Below are 22,073 nucleotides of genomic sequence, written 5' to 3' on the forward strand. Positions count from 1 at the left end.
TAATATGCTGTCTAGGTTTGTCATAGCTTTTCTTCTAAGGAAGTTGCTCTCCAATTATGACTGATTTGCCTTAAGCATGAAAAGGTTTTCCTCAAGCTTTGGACTTGCAGAATTAGTAGAATCTAGAGCTTGGGGGTCATTCACCTGGAACGACAGGTACAGTTGCTGTATTTCTGTTATTTCTATATTTCTGTGTTTCTGTTAACTGTTTCCCTTTTGCTGCTCCTATTGAAAGTATTATTCATGTGAGTTGTCCAAAATTTCCTTTGTGTTTCTTGCCCAGCTCAGTTTAGTAAAATGCACAGGCTAGTTTCAGTGTATGCCATGCATTTAGGCACTAGGAGTGCCAGAATGAGTAAGACACGGTTCCTGCCTGTGGGTGGCCGATGGCAGGTGGCAACGATGCCGCAGAGCTGGGGCATCAACAGAGTGTGTGGAGTGCTGGCTCCTCACCTGCCTGTGCCAGAGATGTTGATCAGCTTGAGTTTTGTGTTAAAGTGAAGAATGACCAGATGCCAAGAGACAGTGCATCCGAGGCATGGAAAGTGTTAGCAGAGGCTCAGGGGTCTTAGACTGCAAAGGCAAAAGAGGAAGTCATAGAGAGGAGTCTGGAGGGGAGAGTCAGTTCTGGTTCTGGGAACCTTCTGTGCCCCAGCCCTGGAACCTCCGCTTTGACCCATTGTTGGAGTTGTTGGGGAGCACGACAGGAAGGGCTGTGGGCGTTTCTGTGTTAGATCAGAATGGAGGATGGGGCTTCAGGATGGATGTATGTACAGTGGAGGTGGGGAGAGGGTGGGTGATGGATGGGGGGGTTACCTGAAGGCAAGGAAACTGGTTCAGAAGGCTTTTACCACTGCCCAGAAAACAAATGATTGGGGTCTAAAACCAGTGTGGAGGCTTTAGAAACAAAGGGAAATAGATAGAAACATATTAGGAGTTGAAATCAGGTGCTAAAAAAATGAGGTGAGTGAAGCTGGGGTCGTGGTGATGTTGAGGCAGGCTGCCAGGTCTCTAACTTGGGTGATGAGGTGAGTCATCCCCTAGGAAGGTCGGAAGTGGAACCCGTTTGATGGGTGAGACAGTGAGTCCGGATTAGAACAAGTGTGAGTAGAAGATAGGATTTAATATCAAAGGTTTACAAAAGAAGGAGAACGGGAGTGTGGCTAGGGCACTTGGACTTCAGTGTGTAAAGGGTGGAGATGGGAGACAGTGTCTCCAGCACGCGGAGAGTGAACAGAGAGGCACAGAGGGGCAGGAGGGGCGTGGAGTCAGATGCAGAGGGCTCCCTAAGCACGGCCCATCGCAGAGCCACGTGCAGCAGAATCTGTGAAAAATAGGGCTGGAACCTGCCTGTGGCTTGGTTGGCTGGCATCGTTGGTTGCTGATCAGCTTGGTGAGACAGGTTTCGGGGTGAGCTGGTGCCATCTTCCAGAGGGTGGGTTCAAGAGTGAGTAGGAAGGGAGTGTGGAGGCTGCAGAGGGGGACAGCTTTTTCAGCCAGCTTGTCACGAAAGGAGAGGTGGGCGCGTCCCCAGAAGGGGCCGGTGTTCCTATGGTGCCATGTGCAGTGACCGTGGTCCTTGTCCTGAGTAGAGCTCAGCGGCCATTAGGAGTTCTTGACGAGTGATGCTGCTGTGAGAAGTAGGTCACCTTTATATTTGGTTGCACGTTGCTGTTTTTGCAAGTTGTTTTATTTTTCCTCATCGGGGGGTAAAAAATGTAGCCTGCCTCATGCATCTGTCGATTTAACACATGGGCTTGTTTATCACATTGCTGAATGTTTACAAATTTCTGAAATGTTAATCCTCTGTAAAGGCTGGTATTTCACATTTCTCTGTCGTTTTCTCTCTAGCACCCCCTTGAATCTGCCTTTTACACGCCTACCGGAATTGTTGCTTAGTCGCTCAGTTGGGTCTGACTCTTTGCGACCCCCGTGGACTATAGCCCACCAGGCTCCTCTGTCCATGGAATTTTCCCAGCAAGAATCCTGGAGTGGATTGCCGTTTGCTTCTCCAGGGGATCTGCCTGATCCAGGGATCAATCCTGCATTTCCTGTGTCTCCTCCATGAGCAGGCAGATTCTTTACCACTGAGCCACCTGGGAAGCTCCCTGCCAGAGCTGGGAATTCCCAAACACATATCTTTTCTCTGGCTGAAGGGCATCCTGCAGCTCCTCCTGGCTCTCGGGCTGGGGTCCCGGCTCCTAGGGAGACCCTGAAGCCCCTGGCGTCTGACCCCCGATTCTCCCCCGGCTGAGGCCGAGGCTGCTGCCTTGTGCTTCCCTGCCGGTCCCCCCTGAGGTCCTGGGCCCCCCCACCCCCCGATGGCCCGGGGTGTCCCAGGGCCTTCATTCCCGCCCCAGGTACACGCAGTGGCTGCAGCCTGGCCCCGCTCACCTCCTTCTCCTTCTCTTCAGGGAAGCAGTTCAAGTGCACGGTGTGTGACTACACGGCCGCCCAGAAGCCGCAGCTGCTGCGTCACATGGAGCAGCACGCCTCCTTCAAGGTAAGGGCGCCGGCGGGGCGGGCCTCCAGGGCGGAGCGCACCGCTTCTCAGACGGGGGGAGCCTCCTTCCCCTCCCCTGCCGGCTGAGCCAGTGCGCTTGGGGCCGTCACAGGGCTGCAGGCCCGCTCTCCTGCAAGGGCAGCACTTCTCTGTACTTTGGGAACCAAGTCCAGGAAGAGTGCTATGGGGATGCAGACTGGAGGAAAGGCTTCCTCTTGCTGCAGTAGGAGGTATAGAACAGGCTTTTGGACTCGGTGGGATTAGGAGAGGGTGGCATGATTTGAGAGAATAGCGTTGAAACTTGTATGCTACCATATGTAAAGTAGGCAGCCAGTGCGAGTCTGATGCGTGACACAGGGCGTCCAGAGCCAGCGCGCTGTGACAGCCTGGGGGGACCGTCACAATATTGGAATTATCCTCCATTTAAAATGAATAAATAGATTTTAAAATGTGTGTATCTTAGAAAAACCTGGCGTGATTTAGAGCAAAGAGTATCTTTTTAAGGACAAGTGTGTGCACTGTCAGATCCTGGATTGTCCCGACGTGGCAGGTGTGATGATGCTGGGCTGGCAGGCGCCGGTGAGAGAGCTGGAGACAGGCTCACATGCCTGGCACGGCACCAGCCTGCAACAGGGGCTCTGGAGACCCTGGCTCTCCTGATCTCTGCTTATTCTCTTAGTACCTCCAGTTGATGTTTCTTCCATGTAGGTGGTAATTCCCCTGGACCATGGCTTATGGTGGTTACTGGCAGCAAGAGCTCTGGTCCCGTGAATTTGTTTCATAAAAAGTACTGCTCAGCACTTGGCAACTTGACTCTTAAAATCAGTGCTGCTATTGCTGGCATGCACATGTGGAGACGGGAACATGATGCTGTGAGATGTTTGTTGAAATCACATCCACCACTGGGTCCCGGTAGAACGTAAAAGGGACTGTGAACGGCCACACTTGGAGGTTGCATTTATTGAGCATCTCCTGTGTGCCTGCATCGTGCCAGGAACTTCACCCACCTCGCTCTGATTCCACACAATAGACGTCATTGCCCAGATTCGACATCTGAACAGCCTGCATCTCAGACAAGTGACCCCCATGAGTCTTGACTTGACGCCCAGATCCACAGACTTCAGTCGCTGTTAGAATCTCAGCCAGCCTGTGTCATCACCCCTTCCGAGGTGACACTCCCTGTCAACAAGCTCATCTGATGCTCAGAACAGCCTTGGGGTGAAGTCACAGGAAGCCCATGATCCCTCCTCTTGTTGTTAAGAAGCCAGATGGCTTGGGGTGGAATGAGGGCTCTGGTGGTTTAACTGTCCGGGAGGTGAGAGAGCCGGAACTGGGGCTTGGCCTCGGGGTCCCAGGCCTGGGTGTCCCTCACCAGATCTCAGCCCTTCGCTGTTGGCAGAGAGGGGCCAGTTGGGGCATCTGAGGCTGCCATGCCTGTCAATTCTGTAGCCACTTTAGCGTCTGTACTGAACATGGGTTTCTTAGGTGGGACCTACGTGTCACCCAGCGGGAGTGCGAAACGTCTCAATTGGGATGTTCTGTGTTTGCGTACATTGTACGTAGTGAAAGTTCAGGGCTTTATGTCCATTCCGCAGCTCTTAGGCGTGTTTCTTTGAGGAGGGACTCTGGATTCCCTAGACTGGTGCAGTGACAGGACTGGAGGATGCACGCCAGGGCGACTTTGACTTCACAGATAAGAGACGCAGACCCGGGGAGGCTGATTTCTGTCCTTGCTGTTCCAGGGTCGGAGCTAGACTTCTAATCTGTTCTCGGTCTCAGTGTGGAGCACCTTCCCTTCCTAACCAGACATAGCTGACAGGTTCTCTGCCCTGAAATCCTTGTGGATTTGTTCCTCAGTTTTATATCTCTAGTTTGTGTGCAGAAGAAGTGCATTTGGGGATGGTTTAATTGAGGTATGTGTGGTCTCCATCCACAGCTGCTACTGGGGGGCTTTGGGAGCCCCACTAAGCTGGACCCCAAGTCTTGGCCAGTTTCCCGTGGGCTCCCTGTGGATGTAGGTGTAACCCCCGGCTGAGTGGTGCCCCTGCTGGGGATGAGGTTCAGTCTTGAGTGAGAACCAGTGAGTCAGTCCTGGGCTCCTCCCTTCCTTCAGGTCTTGGTGCTCTTCTTGTAAACACGTGTGTAAGTCATGCTTCTCAATTGCCTGGGGCCAGCGAGGCAAAATGAAGCTGACGCCTGCCAGCTGCCCTCATCCCAACAGTAGTTGTCCTTTTCCTTTCCTCTTGGTCCATTAGTTTTCCATTACGTTGTTACAAATTACCTCCACCTTCGTAACTTAAACAGCACAAGTTCATTGTCTTAAGGTCTCCGTGGTTCAGAATTCCAGCATGGGCCCCTTTGTCTGTCTGCAAAGCCAGTGGCCATCCTCATCCTTCTCCTCCTCTGATTCTCTTCTGCCCCCCCCCCGCCCCCTTCCAGTTCCTTTGGACCCTAGTGACTACAGTGCATGCACTTAGAAATCCCAGGACAGTATTATCTTAAAGCCAGAGGATCAGCAACTGTAGTTCTACCTGGAGTCTTAATTCCTTTTTGCCTTATACATAAGGTTCCAGAGGTTAGGACATGGTCATCTTTGTGCTTAGTCACTCAGTCGTGTCCGACTCTTTGGGACCCCATGGACCATAGCTTGCCAGGCTCCTCTGTCCATGACATTCTTCAGGCAAGCAGACTGGAGTGGGTAGCCATTCCCTTCTCCAGAGGATCTTCCCAACCCAGGGATGGAACCCAGGTCTCCTGCCTTGCAAGCAGTCATCTTCAGGGAGGGTGTTATTCTGCCCCTGAATTCCCCTCCTCTTTTTCCTTCCTCTCACATCTACTCTGTGGTAGAAAATTTTCATCCATGCCAATAAACATAGCATGCATCTCCTGCTTTCCCTTTTCCTACCCTCAGTAAACATGATGAAGAAGTCAAGCCTCAGTGTTTTCCCATCCCAAGATGAGACTTCCAGTCTTGGGGCAGCATTGCTCATCTGTTGCAGTGCGCTTGCTAGAGGAAACAAGTTTGCCTGGAAACAGTTTGCTTCTCTAGACCTGGATGTGTGATTTTCAATATATAATTTGTATCAGGAAACATGGTAATAAGGGCAGACTCCTGTATCACCTTTTAAAATTATATGATATAACTTATGCATTTTTTAAGAATGAAATTAAAATGTGTTCACTAAATAAGATTTGGAAAATGCTTTCTGATCCTTTTCCCTGGAGGAATCTTTGGTGATATTTTTAGACACGATTGAGGTCACACCATAAATGAGTACTTTATTTTTTTGATGGGGATTAGCATGTTGGCTTTATCAGTGATAAAGCTCTATTGGAGAATGTGGCTTAGACAAGTGGCCAGATGGTTTGCTAAGAATACCCCACTCCTGAGTTTGAGTAATCTCAACAGCTAAAGGCTAGACTGGGGCACCTACGTGCTTTAAGCATTGTACATATTGCCTTGCCTTTTTAATTAAAAAACTTTTTTTAAAATTTTTGGCTGTGTTGGTTCTTCGTGAGCTTTCTCTAGTTGTGGTATGCGAGCTTCTCATTGGGGTAGCTTCTCTTGTTGTGGAGATAGGCTCTGTATCTCAGGCTGCGTAGTTGTGGCACGTGGGCTTAGTTGCCCTGCAGGATATGGAATCTTAATGGAGCATCAGGGATCGAACTTGTGTTCCCTTTATTGGCAGGTGGATTCCTAACTACTGTATCACCAGTCCAGTACTGCCTTTTTTTTAAAAAAATTGTCATTTCATAGGCCTTTTCTCATTACATGAAAATTCATTTATTAACTACTTTTAATGGCTGCATAAGGATGAGACTCATAGTTTTAATTAACCATTCCCCTCATAACTGCACAGTTTGGTCATTTCCAGTTCTTGCTGTTGTAAGTAGCCCTGTAGTGGTCATCATCCCCAAAGCATTTCCAGTTCAGTTCAATCACTCAGTTGTGTCCAACTCTTTGTGACCCTATGGACTACAGCACGCCAGGCCTCCCTGTCCATCACCAACTCCCGGAGTTTACTCAAACTCATGTCCATTGAGTTGGTGATGCCATCCAACCATCTCATCCTCTCTCATCCCCTTCTCCTCCTGCCTTCAGTCTTTCCCAGCATCAGGGTCTTTTCCAGTGAGTCAGTTCTTCACATCAGGTGGCTAAAATATTGGAGTTTCAGCTTCAGCAACAATCCTTCCAATGAATATTCAGGGCTGATTTCCTTTAGGATGGACTGGTTGGATCTCCTTGCTGTCCAAGGGACTCTCAAGAGTCTTCTCCAACACCACAGTTCAAAAGCATCAATTCTTCGGCACTCAGCTTTCTTTATAGTCCGACTCTCACAACCGTACATGACTACTGGAAACACCATAGCCTTGACTAGATGGACTTTTGTTGGCAACGTAATGTCTCTGCTTTTCCATGTCACCCTAAATTCCATGGACTGAAACACCGGGCGAAGCCTGCCAGACCACTGAGGATTCACAGAGAGTGAGGGTGTTGTATATGCTTCTTGAAGCTGTAAATAAAGTGCATTCCCTAGGGTGGAGCTGACACCTAACCTTAAAGAGATGCCAGGGAAGGTGCTCGGATGAGAGGAACCAGTGCTGAGCGGGGAGTCTCTGAACAGACACAGGCTTGTTCTCGCGTCCCGGAAGCTCTGTGCTTCTTACACGTAAACAAGCCACACACTGTGCTGGAAGCAGCGTGATCAACAGGCAGACTCACTTGTGGAGTTTTCTCCGTTAGGCTCAGATGAACCCGTGACTCTGCTGATAGAAATGTCCTCAGTCGTAGGGCTGGTGGATACCATGCCAGTCTCCCTGCACTTTAATAGTAAAGAGTAACTTTATTTAATTTAAAAACATTTTAAAATAATTTTAGTCTGATCATAGTTTCAACTTGTGTTTGCAAATCACTCATTCTAAGTATTTTCTGGGTGTTAGGTTTTCCTTGTATGTACTTTTAAGACGTTGGTGCTATTTTACTTTTGTTGTTGTTTATGGCCTTGGAGTTAGGCAGACGAGGGTCAAAATCTGGATGCTTACTAACTAGGTTACCTTCTGGGATTCTGACCCTTCGCATTTTTGGGGCATTGTCTCCTTGTTTGGAAATTGCAAACGAACAATGATACGGTTATTTCAAGGGCTGCTTTAAGAAGGAGGGGTTGATTAGAGGGAGCAGATTAGAGGGAAAGTGCCCCCAGAGCTTGGGGCAGACTCGGACCATTAGCCCTGCGCAGGCCAGCCTGAGGGAGGAGGTGCTGGGAGGACCTCAGACTTGCTGTCTTAGTAACAAGATCGGGGGTGGAGCAGCTCTGGCCTCGGGCACCTTTCCCATCAGACTAGCTCTCTTTCAGTAAGCCTGGAGGCCAGCCCAGCATCCTCGACTCCACTGCAGTCTGTGTGCTTCTGACGCAGGCACTCCACAAGTCCAAGCTGCCAGCCACTGTGCTGGGTTTCGAACTGTGAGGTAAAGGTCCTGTCTGGGTGTGCATACGAAGAGCACTCCTGTGCATGGCATAGAGCTGATCTTGTTAGTGCCCGTGTGTGTGTGTCTGCATGCCTGTGCACAGCCCCTCTGACACTCACTGCTCTTTGATGGCAGTACTCAGTCCGTTTGCATTTAATGTAAGTTTTGACGCGCCTCAGCGGGCAGTTAACGTTGATGTTCTCTGTCATGTCGGTTCTTCGACCCTCTCGTCTTCTCTTCTGGCTTCTTTCGGGTGAATTAGGTGAGTTCCAGGTTTCCATTTTGTCTCGTCTGTTGACTTTTTCCTCTGAGAGTAGAAATTTTCTTTTTCAGGTACACTTTTTAGGACAGATGAAGAATTACAGAAAAATTGGCACAGTAATATGGAGAGTTTCCATATCCCACATACCCCGTTTCTCCTATTATCAGCATCTGACGTTTATATAGTACAAATTGTCACAGTAATATGGAGAGTTTCCATATCCCACATACCCCGTTTCTCCTGTTATTAGCATCTGACGTTTATATAGCACATTTGCTGCATGAGCTGCATGTCACTATTAGCTAAAGTCCATATTTTATTCAGATTTCCCTACATTCTACCTGATGTCCTTTTTCTGTTCCAGGAGCCTATTAGGATGCTGTATTGCGTTTAGTCACGAAGTCTAGGCTGCTTTTGGACGGGACAGTGTCTCAGACTTCCCCAGTTTTTTGATGGCCTTGGCAGTTTTGAGGAGTACTAGTGAATAGTGCTCAGTCGTGTCTGACTCTTTGCGACCCCATGGACTATACAGTCCATGGAATTCTCCAGGCCAGAATATTGGGATGGGTAGCCTTTCCCTTCTCCAGGGGATCTTCCCAACTCAGAGATCGAACCCAGGTCTCCTGCATTGCAGGCAGATTCTTTACCACCTGAGCCACAAGGGAAGCCCAAGAATACTGGAGTGGGTAGCCTATCCCTTCTCCAACAGATCTTCCCGACGCAGGAATCGAACTGGGGTCTCCTGCATGGCAGGTGGATTCTTTACTGGTTGAGCTACAGGGAAGCCTTTGGAGTACTGATGAGGTATTTTACAGCATATTCCTCAGCTAGGATTTGTTTACTTTTTAGATATACCTTTTTTTAAAATTTAGTTTTTGTTGTTTTTTTCTGTTTTAGTCACTACTGTAGACATTACACCCTGCATATTCTAACACATTCTACACTATGTATTCTAAAACTAACTAACTGCAGATATGCTATTTCATAAGCAATGGAAAAACTATGAATCATAATTCATATTACTCCCCTCCTACCCTTTGGGTTCTTATTGTCACATATATCATTTCCCTTTGTGTTCTAAACTCCTCAATGTAGTGGTATTTTTTTCTTTAAAGAGCATTTAAAAATACATATGAAAAATAATCTTAAAATTTCTTTTTCATTTACTTACTTAGCCTTTCTGGTGTTCTGTATCTTTTCCTGCAAGCCTAGCTTCCATGTGATAAATTCTCCTTCAATTTGGAGAACTTCTTTTAGCATTTGTTATATGCTGGTTTGCTGGAGTTTAATTATTTTAGCTTGTGTCTGTTTGGAAATTCTTTGTCTTCATTTCTAGAGGACTGTGTTGATGACTGTAGATTTCTTTCACTCTAAAGGTATTGTTGCATTACATTTTGTCTTATTTTTGAGCCTTATCATTTCCTCTTATATATAATGGCTTTTCCCCCCTCTGACTTAAATATTTAAGATTTTTTTTCCTCTTTGTTTTTTCAATGTATTAACGTCATTAACCTTAGGTGTGGTTTCCTGGTGTTTACTTTCCTGATGTTTTAAATCTGTTGGTTGATATCATGTGAGGTTTTGGCCATTCTCAGCCGTGATCTCTTTGAATACTGCTTCTGCCTCATTTGTCTTCTCTTTTTTCCCTGTGACTGTAATACCTCCTGTATTGAACTGTTTGATATCTCACAGCATTCAGATGATTTCTTTCTTTCTCTCTCTAATTCTTCTTTCTCTTTGTGCTTCCATTTATGAGATTTGTATTAATCTTTAAGTTTACTTATTCTTTCTCTGATATGTCAGTTCTGCTGTTTAGATGTTCAAATGAATTATTTATTTCCGGGTTTCTTTGATTTATAGCATTTACATTTCATTCTTTTTCCTCTGCTAAAACGTACATATCATTTGTTCACACATGTTTTCCATTAGAGTCTTGAACATTTTTATCATCTTTATTTAAATATTTCTGTCTAGTAATTTCAATATCTGAGCAATCTGTGCCTCAGTTTCTATTGACTTTTTTCCCTGAATTGAGTTACATTTTCTTCTTTGCACATCTCATAATATTTACTTGGATGCTTGATGTTACATGTGGAAGAACAGTAGAGCCTGATCCCCGTTGCAGTGGGGACCGCACAGAGGATAGCAGGCCTGATGCTGTCCTTTCGAAGGTGTGATTGCGAGCGTGGCCCTTGGTTGGTGTGTGGTTGCTGGGATGGTCCTGTGTCTCTGTGGCTTTCTGCTCCCTGGGCAGCTCTTTCCCATCCCTGCCCAGCCTCAGGAGAGCATGCAGTGTACCGGCTGAAGGCTCCATGCTTTGATGAGGGTGGTGGTGGGCTTCCTCTCTCCTGTCCCGTGTCAGCCCAGGAGTCCTTGCTGCCTTTTCTGTGCACCCAATGTGTGCCAGGGCAGGCGGTGTTGGGGTGAAGCCAGGCCCATGTCTGATACCAGGCTCGTGGGTCTGGGGAGAACCATCTTTGTGTAAAAAGCAAGTACATTATCTGCTGCGAGACAGTTATGCGCTAAGCTCTGTGGGAACCCCATAGAGCAGCTAACTATTCCAATTCTGTCATTTTTTTAGAAGCTATGTTGTAATTGAGTTAATAAAGTATTATGTTATCATATAAAATCTATAGCTGTTGAAACCTATAGCAACCGAAAAGTTATGGTTGACCGATGTTCACAAATCAAAGGGAATTCGTGTAATCCCCTTGTTGTATTTCTGACAATGAACTTGGTCCCAGAGGTGTTCATTCACAATGTGTCCATGGGAAGCTGAGTCAAGTATACTATATAGAAGATGCCAGACAGCTGAGCTCATGGAATGGGTAAGGGGCTTAGATGCTGAACTGCACAGAGGGGCTATTTGGACAAAGTCAGCCAGGATGTGGTTGTGTAACTAAATCACTCCCAGCTTCCAGTCTAAACTTAGTAAACAAGGAAGTGTAAGTACAGAAATCTCAAAGAAGCAGAGTGTTGAGAACCACACATTCGTAAACAATTCAAGTTAATCCTCAGTCTGAGATCCTCAGTATCCCCCAGCATGCTGAGTCACCTGGTATTGCTTGTAGCAAGCATCATGGCTTTATTTCTGCTACGACATCTGTTACCCAGGAGGTGGTTTCGTGCTTCCACCAGAAACTTCAGCCACAGGGAAGTGGTGGCCCAGTGGCTAACACTCTGAGCTCCCAATGCAGGTGGCCTGGGTTTGGTCCCTGGTCGGGAAACTAGATTCCGCACGCTGCAACTGAGGCGTGGTGCGCCAAATAAATAAATGCAAAAAAAAAAAAAAAAGCTTTCACCACAGTGTTGACTGTTCAAGTATCTTGTGTCAGAAAAAAAAGACAGATGGACTGATCCCTTTTATAATAGCCATCTGCTGGGCATTACAACAGGTGTGTCAGTATTTACCTTATTTTGCCTTCAAAGATGCTATGATGTAGGTATTAATCTTCCCGTTTTACAGATGAGGAAACAGGCCCAGAGCCCCGTTAAGTAATATACTCAGAAATAACAGTTGGTGAGTAGTGGAGCTGGGATGTTGAGCTGTATCTTCATAGACAAAGCTACCCTCGTCCCCTACCCTCCACTTTCTTTACTCTCAAGCCAAGTGGAGGGACATTTTGACCCCCTTGACCTCTTTACCCCTCACTGCTTTGATTGTGTAAGCCTGCAGTTGGATGTTTATCCATCAAAACTCCAACAAAATCTTTATGTAAAATGCTGACTGAGTGTAAACTTAGCAGCCCTAGCATTTCCCAAGTTCAGTGGAAATTACTGAACCATGGTACAAAGAGAGTAAGAAGTCACGTGGAGGATTGTTGTTAGTAGTGTTTATTTTGCTTTTTAGTTCTTAATTTCCACAGAAGTGAAGAATCTGAGATTGTTTCCCTTTTTTCCTTTAAGTGTGTGTGTGTGTGTGGAGGAGGAAGGGTCATGGTGGGGAGCAGAGGGTCAGAGGGGGCCATTTATTTATTTTGAACTGAAACATCTCTGCTCAAAACCTGTTGTACTATCTTCAGCTTCCTTGTATTTTAGATTTTTTAAAACACTTTGGGGGGGATAAAAAAGGGAAATTGGATTGTTTTATGTTAAATTAAAATCCTGTCTGTCTAACAGTATGCAGTACATTCTCGGGAAATACTGCATTTTGACAGCATAAGTGATTATCAAAAAAATCAATAATTGGAGAACGCTGAAGAGTCTTCTAAGCTCTTTCATGGAAAGCAATTAGTATGGATTGATTTACTGTTATTTATTGTGATGAGATAATTGCCTCAATGTAAAGCCATTTTGGAGCTTGTGGTACCCCATGGCTTTAAAACATTTATTCTTTTAAATTGTTTAATTTGTCTCAGGGCAGATTTTACAGCAGAGGTGGCTTTGTGCTTGGTGAATTGTGTGAAAACCTGGCTTTTTTCTCTCTGGATCCTTGGTCCCAGGCTTGGTTTTATTTCCCTATTGTGATTGGCCCAGGAATGAAGTCCCAGCCTTGTGCTCTCAGGCTTACAATCCTCAAAAGACAAGCCCCCCACCCCACCCCCCCCGAAAAAAAATCACAGTTCTCTTCTGCATAGATGGGCAGCTTTGACTGAGGGCTCAGGCTGCAGAGCATGGTGTGGCTGGTGGGACAAGGAGAAGGGGGTGGTGCTCTCATTCACATCGGCAGCATCCCTTCAAAGGCTTTGGCACAAACCTCTTTCTTTTTTTTTTTTTTAATGAAAAAACTTTTTTGGCTACACCGTGCAGCATATGGGATCTAGTTCCCCCACCAGGGATTGAACCCTCCTGCAGTAGAAGCACAGAGTCTTAACCACTGCCGTGCATGCGTGCCAAGTTGCTTCAGTCATGTCTAACTCTTTGCAACGCTATAGACTGTGTCCCACCAGGCTGCAGTCCTCTGTCCACGGCATTCTCCAGGCAAGAATAATGGAGTGGGTTGCTGTGCCCTCCTCCGGGGATCTTCCCGACCCAAGGATCGAACCCACATCTCTTATGTCTCCTGCATTGGCAGGCGGGTTATTTACCACTAGTGCCACCCGGGAAGCCCAACCTCTGGACTGTCGGAATTTCTGGCACAAAACTCTTTAAGGGTTGACCGTCAGGAACGTGAGTCCATGGATGTCCACTTGTCCCCAGCCCTCCTTGGGATGCAGGTCCTTTCCTTTCTGGAGTGTATCTCTTTGCCTCTGCCTCTGTGTCCCTTTTTTCCTTGTCTGTCCCCTGTGGCCGTCTGTGCATCCTTAGGCTCTTTGTGTGTGTGTTGGGTTGGGGGTTAGTGTACCAGTCCCTGCGCTTGGTTCTGCAACTGTGTAGTTCACATCTGTCTCTGAACTCAGGCTGAGGAGGAGGCGAGAGAGCCAGGATTCTGGATACAAATACTCTCTAGGAATGTCCCTTCTCAGCATCACCACATGCACGTTTTTCTTTCTGAGTGGCTCACTCCCCAGACTGTGCAGACATACTCTTTGGCGATTGACCTGGCCAGTGTGTGTTTCTCTTGCTACTGGGTGAGGGGCCTGCACGTGGCTCTGCTGAAAGGGAGCAGGCTGTGAGGACGTGCTCTGAAAATTTGTGAAGTGTTACAGTCTCCTAGCTCAGGACCTCATCCTGAACATCTGCCAAAGGCCAGGCTGTTAATTTTTTCCATGATGTCTGATGGTACCTAAGGAGGAGCTGGAAGGCTTTGAGCAAATACTGAAAATGTATTTGCTCCACTCATGACGAAGGTTGGAAGCTGGAACGAGCATAACGGAGGGTTATGAGCGTTCATTCAGTGCCTGAGGCTGGGGACGGATGACGAAGGGTCAATACGCCCGGCCTTGAGGCGTTCAAAGACTTCCTTTTGACCACCTGTTTCTTGGAGCAAGGACTGTTGTTTCATGATAAGACTCCCTTTAGTGTTTCGCCAAGGCTATGTTATGTCTTGGGCGGTGGGAACTGTATGTTATGCTTAAATGCTTTGATGTTTATCAAGAAAGGCTACGTGCAAGTCTGCTTTATGCTCTGTTCCCTGAGACCATGAAACTGCGCAGATGGATGATAAGCTTTGTCAGTCCACTAGAGGCTGTCCCTGAGTGTTCCTTTCAGAGTGCAGTTCTCCGAGCCTTACAGTGCCTGGCAGATGGTGTGGTTCCTTGTTTATATTAGGATGTTTTGTCTATGAGGCACTTTGTTCTAGTTTTTGTTCTAGACTCAGCATGGAGGCAACACTTAATTATCATCTGTAGAGTGAACAAATGAGTAAACGAATCGATTCTATAGAACTGCAGTGACAAAGGCTAATAATCATGGAAGCCATCGAGGTGGAGGCGGGCTTCCAGGCTCCTAGCAAGGCTTGTAGCCACAAGGGCACGGAGTTCAGCGGCTCGTCCTTGCTGGGCCCTGCCTGTTCTTCACCCTGCCCTCAGTTCCCTGTGTGGCCTTGAACCCTCAGTACTTCCTTCCCTCGTAGCAGTGAGGGGCAGTGAGGTGAAAGTGAGAAAAAGCGCATGTAACCAAGCATGCTCCCAAGGTGCCGGGGTCTCTAGATTCACCCAGCACTGTTGACCCCTGACTGTGAGCCAGACATGGCATGAGTCAGGAGGCCCCACATGGCCCGGCAGGAGCTGTTCTCAGCAAAGTGCAGATTTAATGTCTAGAAGCTTGGTGTTTTTTCACGGCAGACACAGTAAGCCCCGCTTCATCGTTGTGTTTCTTTCAGGAGGTGTCTCAGTGGAGATTCCTGTCAAAGGGAATGTGTGCAATCTTTTTCTGGTGCGTTCCTTGGAAACCGGTGGAAATGTAGGCATGGGGGACTTCGGTGTGGCAATGTTGCCTACCATCTGACCCGCAGTTTTGGAGGTGGCGGGGAGCTCCATGGGCCATGCAGATGGGGTGCTGTGCAGTGAAAGGTCCCCATGGTGGTGCGGGGATAGCGAGGCTGGGGAAGCAAAATGAGCAGTTTGTTTTACCAGAACTTTCCAGGCTGGGAGATACTCCTATGAAAACAGCACTATCTTTCTGGTTCTGTAACTGAAAACAGAAAGTCATTTGCAAAACTGAAAATACATCATAATATGGAGAGCTGCAGAAATCACCTGTTTAATCCATGCCCCGGTTGAGATTGTTGCTAACGCGGGGCTTGTCTGCACGGGCCTTGCGGTCCGCGCACGAGTGGCTGAGGGCCCCCAGCCCAGCCCAGCCCAGCTTCATGCTCCTCAGCCTGACTTGGTGCTAGCTTGCATCTTAGAAAATTGGTGTCCCCCTCAGACATTCATGAAAGAAAAATCTCATCTTCCTGCCGGGTTTCTTTGCTGCAGATTTACGGCCGTAAATCTTAGAGGTGTCCTACAGTCCAAGCCCCAGGGCAGCGCTCGCATAAGTCAGGTTTGGTGATGCTACTGTGATAGTTCATATTTCCTCCAGACCTGTCACCAGGTCTTTTAGAGAGAGCTCCCAACTGCAGTCTTCTTTTCGGACGTTTTCAGACATGCCGAAGGGCGGATGTGTAAGAACCTCGGTCTAGTGTCAGCATAATTTCCATGACACTGGTGAAAGAAAATAAAGGTAAAAATTGCTTTATATGTCAGGGTATAAATGCCATTGCTGCTGTGCTGTTATTAATATTAATAATGCCGCTCACTGGGTGCTATGCCATTCAAGGCATTTTATCTAAGTTACGTGTAATCATCAAAACCCTTGTGAAGAGAGCTTTTTTGGTCATATATCATCCCATTTGATCACCCATTTCTTTTTACTTCTGTTGTTGTGAGATAGAGTGTACATCCAGAATGTCAGATGTACACACGAGTATGTGGGGGGGATGAATAATTGTGATGTGAACACTCATGTCCCACTGCCCGGAGATGGACCGTTGCCTGTCCTCAGACCTCCTTCATGGGCCCACCCCCTTCTCTACCCGAGGTGTGACTGTTAACCTGAAAATTACTTTCTGGTTTTCTTAGTGGTTCTACCGTTGGCGTATACATCCCTACGCAGGCTCATTTAGCAACACTGTATGCTTTTGAACTTTATATTATCCATATATCTAGATCTGGATATGCATCTGTTTATGGATTTGCATATATGTAAGGGCTTCCCTGGTGGCTCAGACGGCAAAGAATGCACCTGCAATGCAGGACACCAGGGTTCGATCCCTGGGCTGAGAGGATCCCCTGGAGGAAGGCACAGCAACTCCCGCCGGTATTCTTGCCTGGAGAATCCATGGACAGAGGAGCCGGGTGGGCTACAGTCCACGGGGTCGCAGAGTGGGACACGACTAAGTGAGCACACACACACACACATATGTAAATCTACATCTAGATAGATATCTATATCTGGATATATGGATTTATATGTGGAATTTATTTTAATTCTTTGTTATGAACTGGGCTTTTTTACCAAATGGTATGCTGGTGAGACTGCATGTCATCCTCCTCCATCCATTTTTTTCTTTTTAAACTGATGGTTCTGTCATTTTTTTTCTTCTTTTAAACATTATTTATTTATTTGGCTGCACTGGGGTCTTAGCTGTGGCATGCAGTATCTGACCAGGAATCACACCCAGGCTTCCTGCATTGGGGGCTCGGCGCTTAGCCACTAGACCACCAGGGAAGTCCCAGTCCATACTCCCCAGTGTGAAATAGCGTGTGCTGCGCAGCCCTCGCAGGAATGTTCATCCGCTCAGTTCATCCCCTCAGTTGTAGGGGGATGGTGAGGCTCTTTCTACTGTGTCATCGTCACCAGCTCTGCTGCTGTGCACTGTCTGTGCACGTGTCCTGGTGTGCCCGTCCATGAGAACCTCCAGGGTGGATGCCCCTGGCGAGCACTTGGCAGGGCCGTGGGCACGTCTTCAGCTTTACAAGGTGAAGCCCAACCACTTTGCACAGTGGTTGTGCCAGTTTATGCCAGCAGTAGGGGTGCCTGGCCTGGATTCTCTGCTGCTCTGTGTCGGGGCGGGGACAGGGGAACGTGCAGGATGGCCAGCCTGCTGGGCCTGCGCTGGCCTCTCCGTGTGGCTTTCTTTTCATTTTCATAATGGTTAATGGAATTGGGCCCTTTTCCATAAATTTTTCTGGCCATTTAGATTTATTTCTCTTTCCTTTTTCTTTTTTTTAATACTGCTCAAATATTTCCCCATTTTTTTCTATTGAGTGGTTTTGCTTTCTTGTTTGTTTTCAGGAATCCTTCATGTATCTGGGGTGGGGATCACTTTTTGGGTTACGTGTTATAAATACAGTCTCTCATGCTGTGGCTTCCCTATCCCCTCACCACCACCACCCCCCCTCCATATAATGTCTCTTAAAGTTGTTACATTTAATGTCATTTTAAGAAACATTTCATCCAGAGTTTTAATTTTAGTTGTGGTTTTTCTATTCCACTCTCTCATTTTAGGCCTCTAGATCTCATTTTCACCATGGCAGCAGCTGGATGTGTGGTTCCTTGCCTCCAGTCTTGTTCCTTTCAAATAATCCGCCCTCCATTCATTCCCAGAGTGAAAACTCTGAAGTTGGCACGTCACCCCCTGCCTGATACCCACCGGGAACCCCATCCTGAGTCAGTTTCCTAACGCAGCGCATCCCCCGGTGACCAGGCCGCCTTCCACCCTCTTCCCAGCCCCACCCACCCCCGCCTCATCGCAGCCCTCCGGGAACGGCTTGTATTCCTCCCCCTTACCTTGGCAGTCCCTGTTTGTCCAAGTTGACAGTTAGAAGTGGGCTGCCTTATGTCCAGGAAATGCACGCAAACCAAACCATGCCCCTCCCAGGGAAGATAGGTGGGAAGTCAGATGATCTCTTCTTTGCTGGCTGGACCATGGGCCCAAAATCCAGCGCAGACAAATGGTAGGGCTGGGAGATTGTGAAGCTTTGGGCACATTCCCTAACCCTTTTGCATTTCAGTATTTTTTATCTGTGAAATGGGAATAGCAGTTGTACCTACTGCAGGAGGTTGTTGTGAGATTTGCAGGAATTAATCCATGCAAGACTTAGAACTCTCTGGCATATGGTAGCTATACGTAAAGGCGAGCTAAAATAGTCATAAATTATGTTAGGTCACGCTACTTCACAAATGCACTGTAACACCATGTTGTAGGCATGGTGGCAGCTTCCTGCCTTGTTTTTGATCCACTTTCTTTTTTGTCGTTTAGTCTCACATGCACTACAGGGCTGCAGCCTGCATATATTTTCCTCATAACTCTTAGCTGGATCCTGGCCCGAAAGCTTTCAATAAATAACTTTCCTTTGAGATGTAGCGTCATTTGCTATCTGCAAGTATCTGACTTAGGAAACAAGTGTTGTGATTTAGTTTGCCTAGATAGCATTTAATCTTTGCAGTTGATATTTAAGTCCAAAAACTCGTGTGCATTCAGGGAATCAGAAGTCTCTCCTTTGTCACCATGTCCCCATGTGAGAACAAGGTCTGACTCATAGCAGGATGTCAGTAAATACAATATATGCTTCATAAATGGAATCCCAAGAGGTGCCCTGTTCATGATGCAGTCAGACCCTATGCCTGGCAGTGGCTATGGGGCATTACCCAGGCTCCACTTTGCCTCTGTCTCCTGCCCTGCAGTGACTACCCCAGCAGAAGTCCTTGCTGAAATGTGGCAGCATCCCAGAAGTTCAAGCTTGTTCTGCGTGAAAAGCCCAGATGCGGCTTACCCATATCATTTAGGGAGAGAGGGTCCCAAGAAGATGTTAAATAGTGACTAAATTCCTGTAAAAGGTGATGATGGTACCAGAGAATGGAATAGATGGAAAGGTTTGTCCTCCTAAACCCTGGAGCCATTCGGTAGTACAGGGGGCCAGGGGGCTGACCTTGGTGCCTATAACAAAGGCTGAGATCACAGACATCAGAGATGAAAGAAGGCTGTCTCATCACGGAGGGAGGTTTGGTCACAGCCGGTCTTTGAAAGTGTCCCTTCTGGCTTTAAGAATTGAAGATTTTTGTAGAAATCAGTAGCTCTGAAACTTGACTTCTCTTTTGGACTCACCTGTCCATTTTTTGACCTATCTACTCAAACGATTTGGGAGTTCTTTTCATTAGCATTTCCACCAAGGAGCAGGTGTGGGGAAATACATGGAGTTGAAACTCTTAGGAGGCAGTTTATCTGCTTTGTTCTAAGAAGGATGGAATTGACTCTTGAGCCTGAAGTTAGGTTCGTAGGACCATTTCTCATTTTAATTGCCCCTTCCTGCCTCTGTGGCCACTGACCACCCAGCACTGGCAGGAGAGCATTTTTTGGTTGTTCTTTTTGATTTCTGTGCAAATGCTAATGTTCCAAAACTAATTTCATAGAACTCGCTTATATGGAGATAGACAAGTACGTCAGAATTAATGGTAAGGAGAGCTACTTGAATAGCATTCACTTGAAAAAAAAAAAAGTGATAGATTCCTGTGTTGGATTTTTTGTGATTTTCTTCTTGAATGAAAAATATAAACTCTGGGGTGAACAACAGATAAAAATATGAAAGCAGCCTCATTTAGCAGAGTTGCCTCCTGCTCTGGGGACTTCTGCCCGGTCACTTGGGGGGTTCCCTGCAGAGGCAGGACTCAGCCACCCCAGGTTTGTGTCTTTTTCTGGAGCATTTCCCAAGGGATGGTCTGCTCCTTGCAGGCCTTCCAGGAAGTGGGTGCTCCAAGGATAGGGGAGTCGTGGAGGAGGAGTGGGGTGTGTGTGGGGGGGACCCTCTTCCTGCCCGTGGAGGCTAATGGTGCAGGGGCTGGCCTGGCCCTAACCCCCCTCCTTGTCCCCCCAGCCTTTCCGCTGCGCCCACTGCCATTACTCATGCAACATCTCGGGCTCCCTGAAGCGGCACTACAACCGGAAGCACCCTAACGAGGAGTACAGCAACGTGGGCACCGGGGAGCTGGCGGCCGACGCACTCATCCAGCAAGGTAGGCGAGCGGCTGCGCCCTTGTGCCTGGCCAGGCCCCCTGGGGCAGCTCTGCGACCTCCCTCAGCACGACCCCCACATGCCTGGTCATCACTGTTCGCTTCCTCCTCCTCCCTGTGACTGTCAGTGTTACTTGAGGCCAGGACCATATTACAGCAACCTTAATGGAAGCCTTAGGGCTTCCCCGGTGGCTCAGACGGTAAAGAATATGCCTACATTGTGGGAGACCTGGTTTCAATCCCTGGGTCAGGAAGATCCCCTGGAGATGGGAATGGCAACCCACTCCAATATTCTTGCCTGGAGAATTCCATGGACAGAGCATGGACACACTGAGCAACTAATGCTTTCACTTTTGATGGAAATCTTAAACAAAAAAAGTGATCACTTACCCACACATTTTACCACCCTTTCCCATAAAGTTCATTCATTGGTATAGTCATCCCTTGGTCGGCAGGGGATCAATTCCAGGACCCTCATGGATACCACAGTCTGAGGATGCTCAAGTCACTTGTGTAAAATGGCAGAGAACAGTTGGTGTCTGCATTTTCAGCCCCATATAGGATGTGGAACTTGGAGGTTCGAAGGGTCAACTGTACGGCCTTCTGTCCTTAGTCCATGCACACATTTTGAACAAATGAATGTTCGTGGCTAACTTTCTTCACTTAACGTTGATTAACACACACAGTTTGTTTTCCTTTGCTACACTGTCTTCCTACTTTACCTTCTAAGGGATTTTTGCAATATAGCATGAAATGGGAGCACCCCACTTTATTTATTTTAAATGTTTATTTACTTTGCCTTTTTGGCTGCATTGCATCTTAGTTGCAGCGTACGGGCTCAGTAGTTGGGCACACAGGCTTAGCTGCCCCAAGTCATGTGTGATCTTAGTTTCCCCGATCAGGGATGAAACCCCTGTCCCCTGCATTGGAAGGTAGATTCTTTACCACCAGACCACTAGGAAAGTCCCACTCTACTATATTTAACCATACTCCTGTTGTTGAACATTGTAGGGTTTCTAGATTTTTCTTTTATTGCAATTATGAATAGCACTATATTAAGCCCATTTATGGGTGGGGTTCTTTATCCAAAAATACTTAAGTGCTCAAATTACATACTCCTCCTGAAAAGAAGAATGAATGAAAACTCTAATATCTTTGAAAAGTTTGGGGGTTTTTCAATACATGGTCACATTTCCATTTTCGAGGGTTTAGCTCACCTGCTGTTGCTGCATAGAAACGCTCTTGTATTTACATCTGTGCTCCTGTAATTCAGCTGAAAAGTGATTGCAGAGTGCGGTGTGTCAGTGGTTGCTCTTCCCTGGATCCTGTGACTCTTTGAAGCTGAAGACCATTTTAGAAACCTATCCCCTACCCCCCACCCCATCCCTGGTGCATGAACCACCACGAATGGCGTCCTAATGTAAAACAAATGAACTGACTGTGTCCTTCAGCACTTCCCGTGACAGGGCTGACACGCGGAAGTAGACGAGCAGCAGAAAACTCTCGGGTAATTTTAAGTCATCCATCTGGGATAACGGGAGCGTGTGCCTCGTGTTGGTATTGAAGGCAGTTTCTAGGAGTTGGAGGGCAGGCCAGTGCGTTGCCATTCGGGCAAGTTACCTACCCTCCACCGGCGGCCCCGAACCTCACCTGGAGCTCACAGCTGCCATCACACAGGATTCCAGGAGGATGAAACAAGAACACTTGAGTGTCTGGCACTCAGTACATTTGCGTGCCTTTCTTTTGTATTTTTTTTTTCTGAAACTATGCTAAGGCTTCTAGAGCTGGTGTATCATTTTTGAGGACTCCGCTGTCCAGGAATCACAGAAGAGAGGGTGGATTGCCTTCAGTTCAGTTGTCACTCAGTCATGTCCGACTCTTTTTGATGCCGTGGACTGCAGCGCGCCAGGCTTCTCTGTCCATCACCAACTCCCAGAGCTTACTCAAACTCATGTGCATCAAG

General features: G+C 47.3%; 1 protein-coding gene across 3 annotated transcripts in view; it reads left to right on the top strand.

Annotated features, from left to right (window-relative positions):
* ZFAT (zinc finger and AT-hook domain containing) overlaps positions 1-22,073 on the top strand; it is a 158,251-nt gene that overhangs the window by 99,736 nt on the left and 36,442 nt on the right. For all 3 annotated transcript variants that reach the window (XM_052651527.1, XM_052651529.1, XM_052651528.1), the window contains exons 11-12: positions 2,415-2,503; positions 19,974-20,112. In XM_052651527.1, coding sequence (XP_052507487.1) covers positions 2,415-2,503; positions 19,974-20,112 — 228 coding nt within the window. The remainder of the gene's footprint in view (positions 1-2,414; positions 2,504-19,973; positions 20,113-22,073) is intronic.

This window comes from Budorcas taxicolor, chromosome 14 (assembly GCF_023091745.1).
Source record: "Budorcas taxicolor isolate Tak-1 chromosome 14, Takin1.1, whole genome shotgun sequence".
In the NCBI taxonomy this organism is placed as follows: domain Eukaryota; kingdom Metazoa; phylum Chordata; class Mammalia; order Artiodactyla; family Bovidae; genus Budorcas; species Budorcas taxicolor.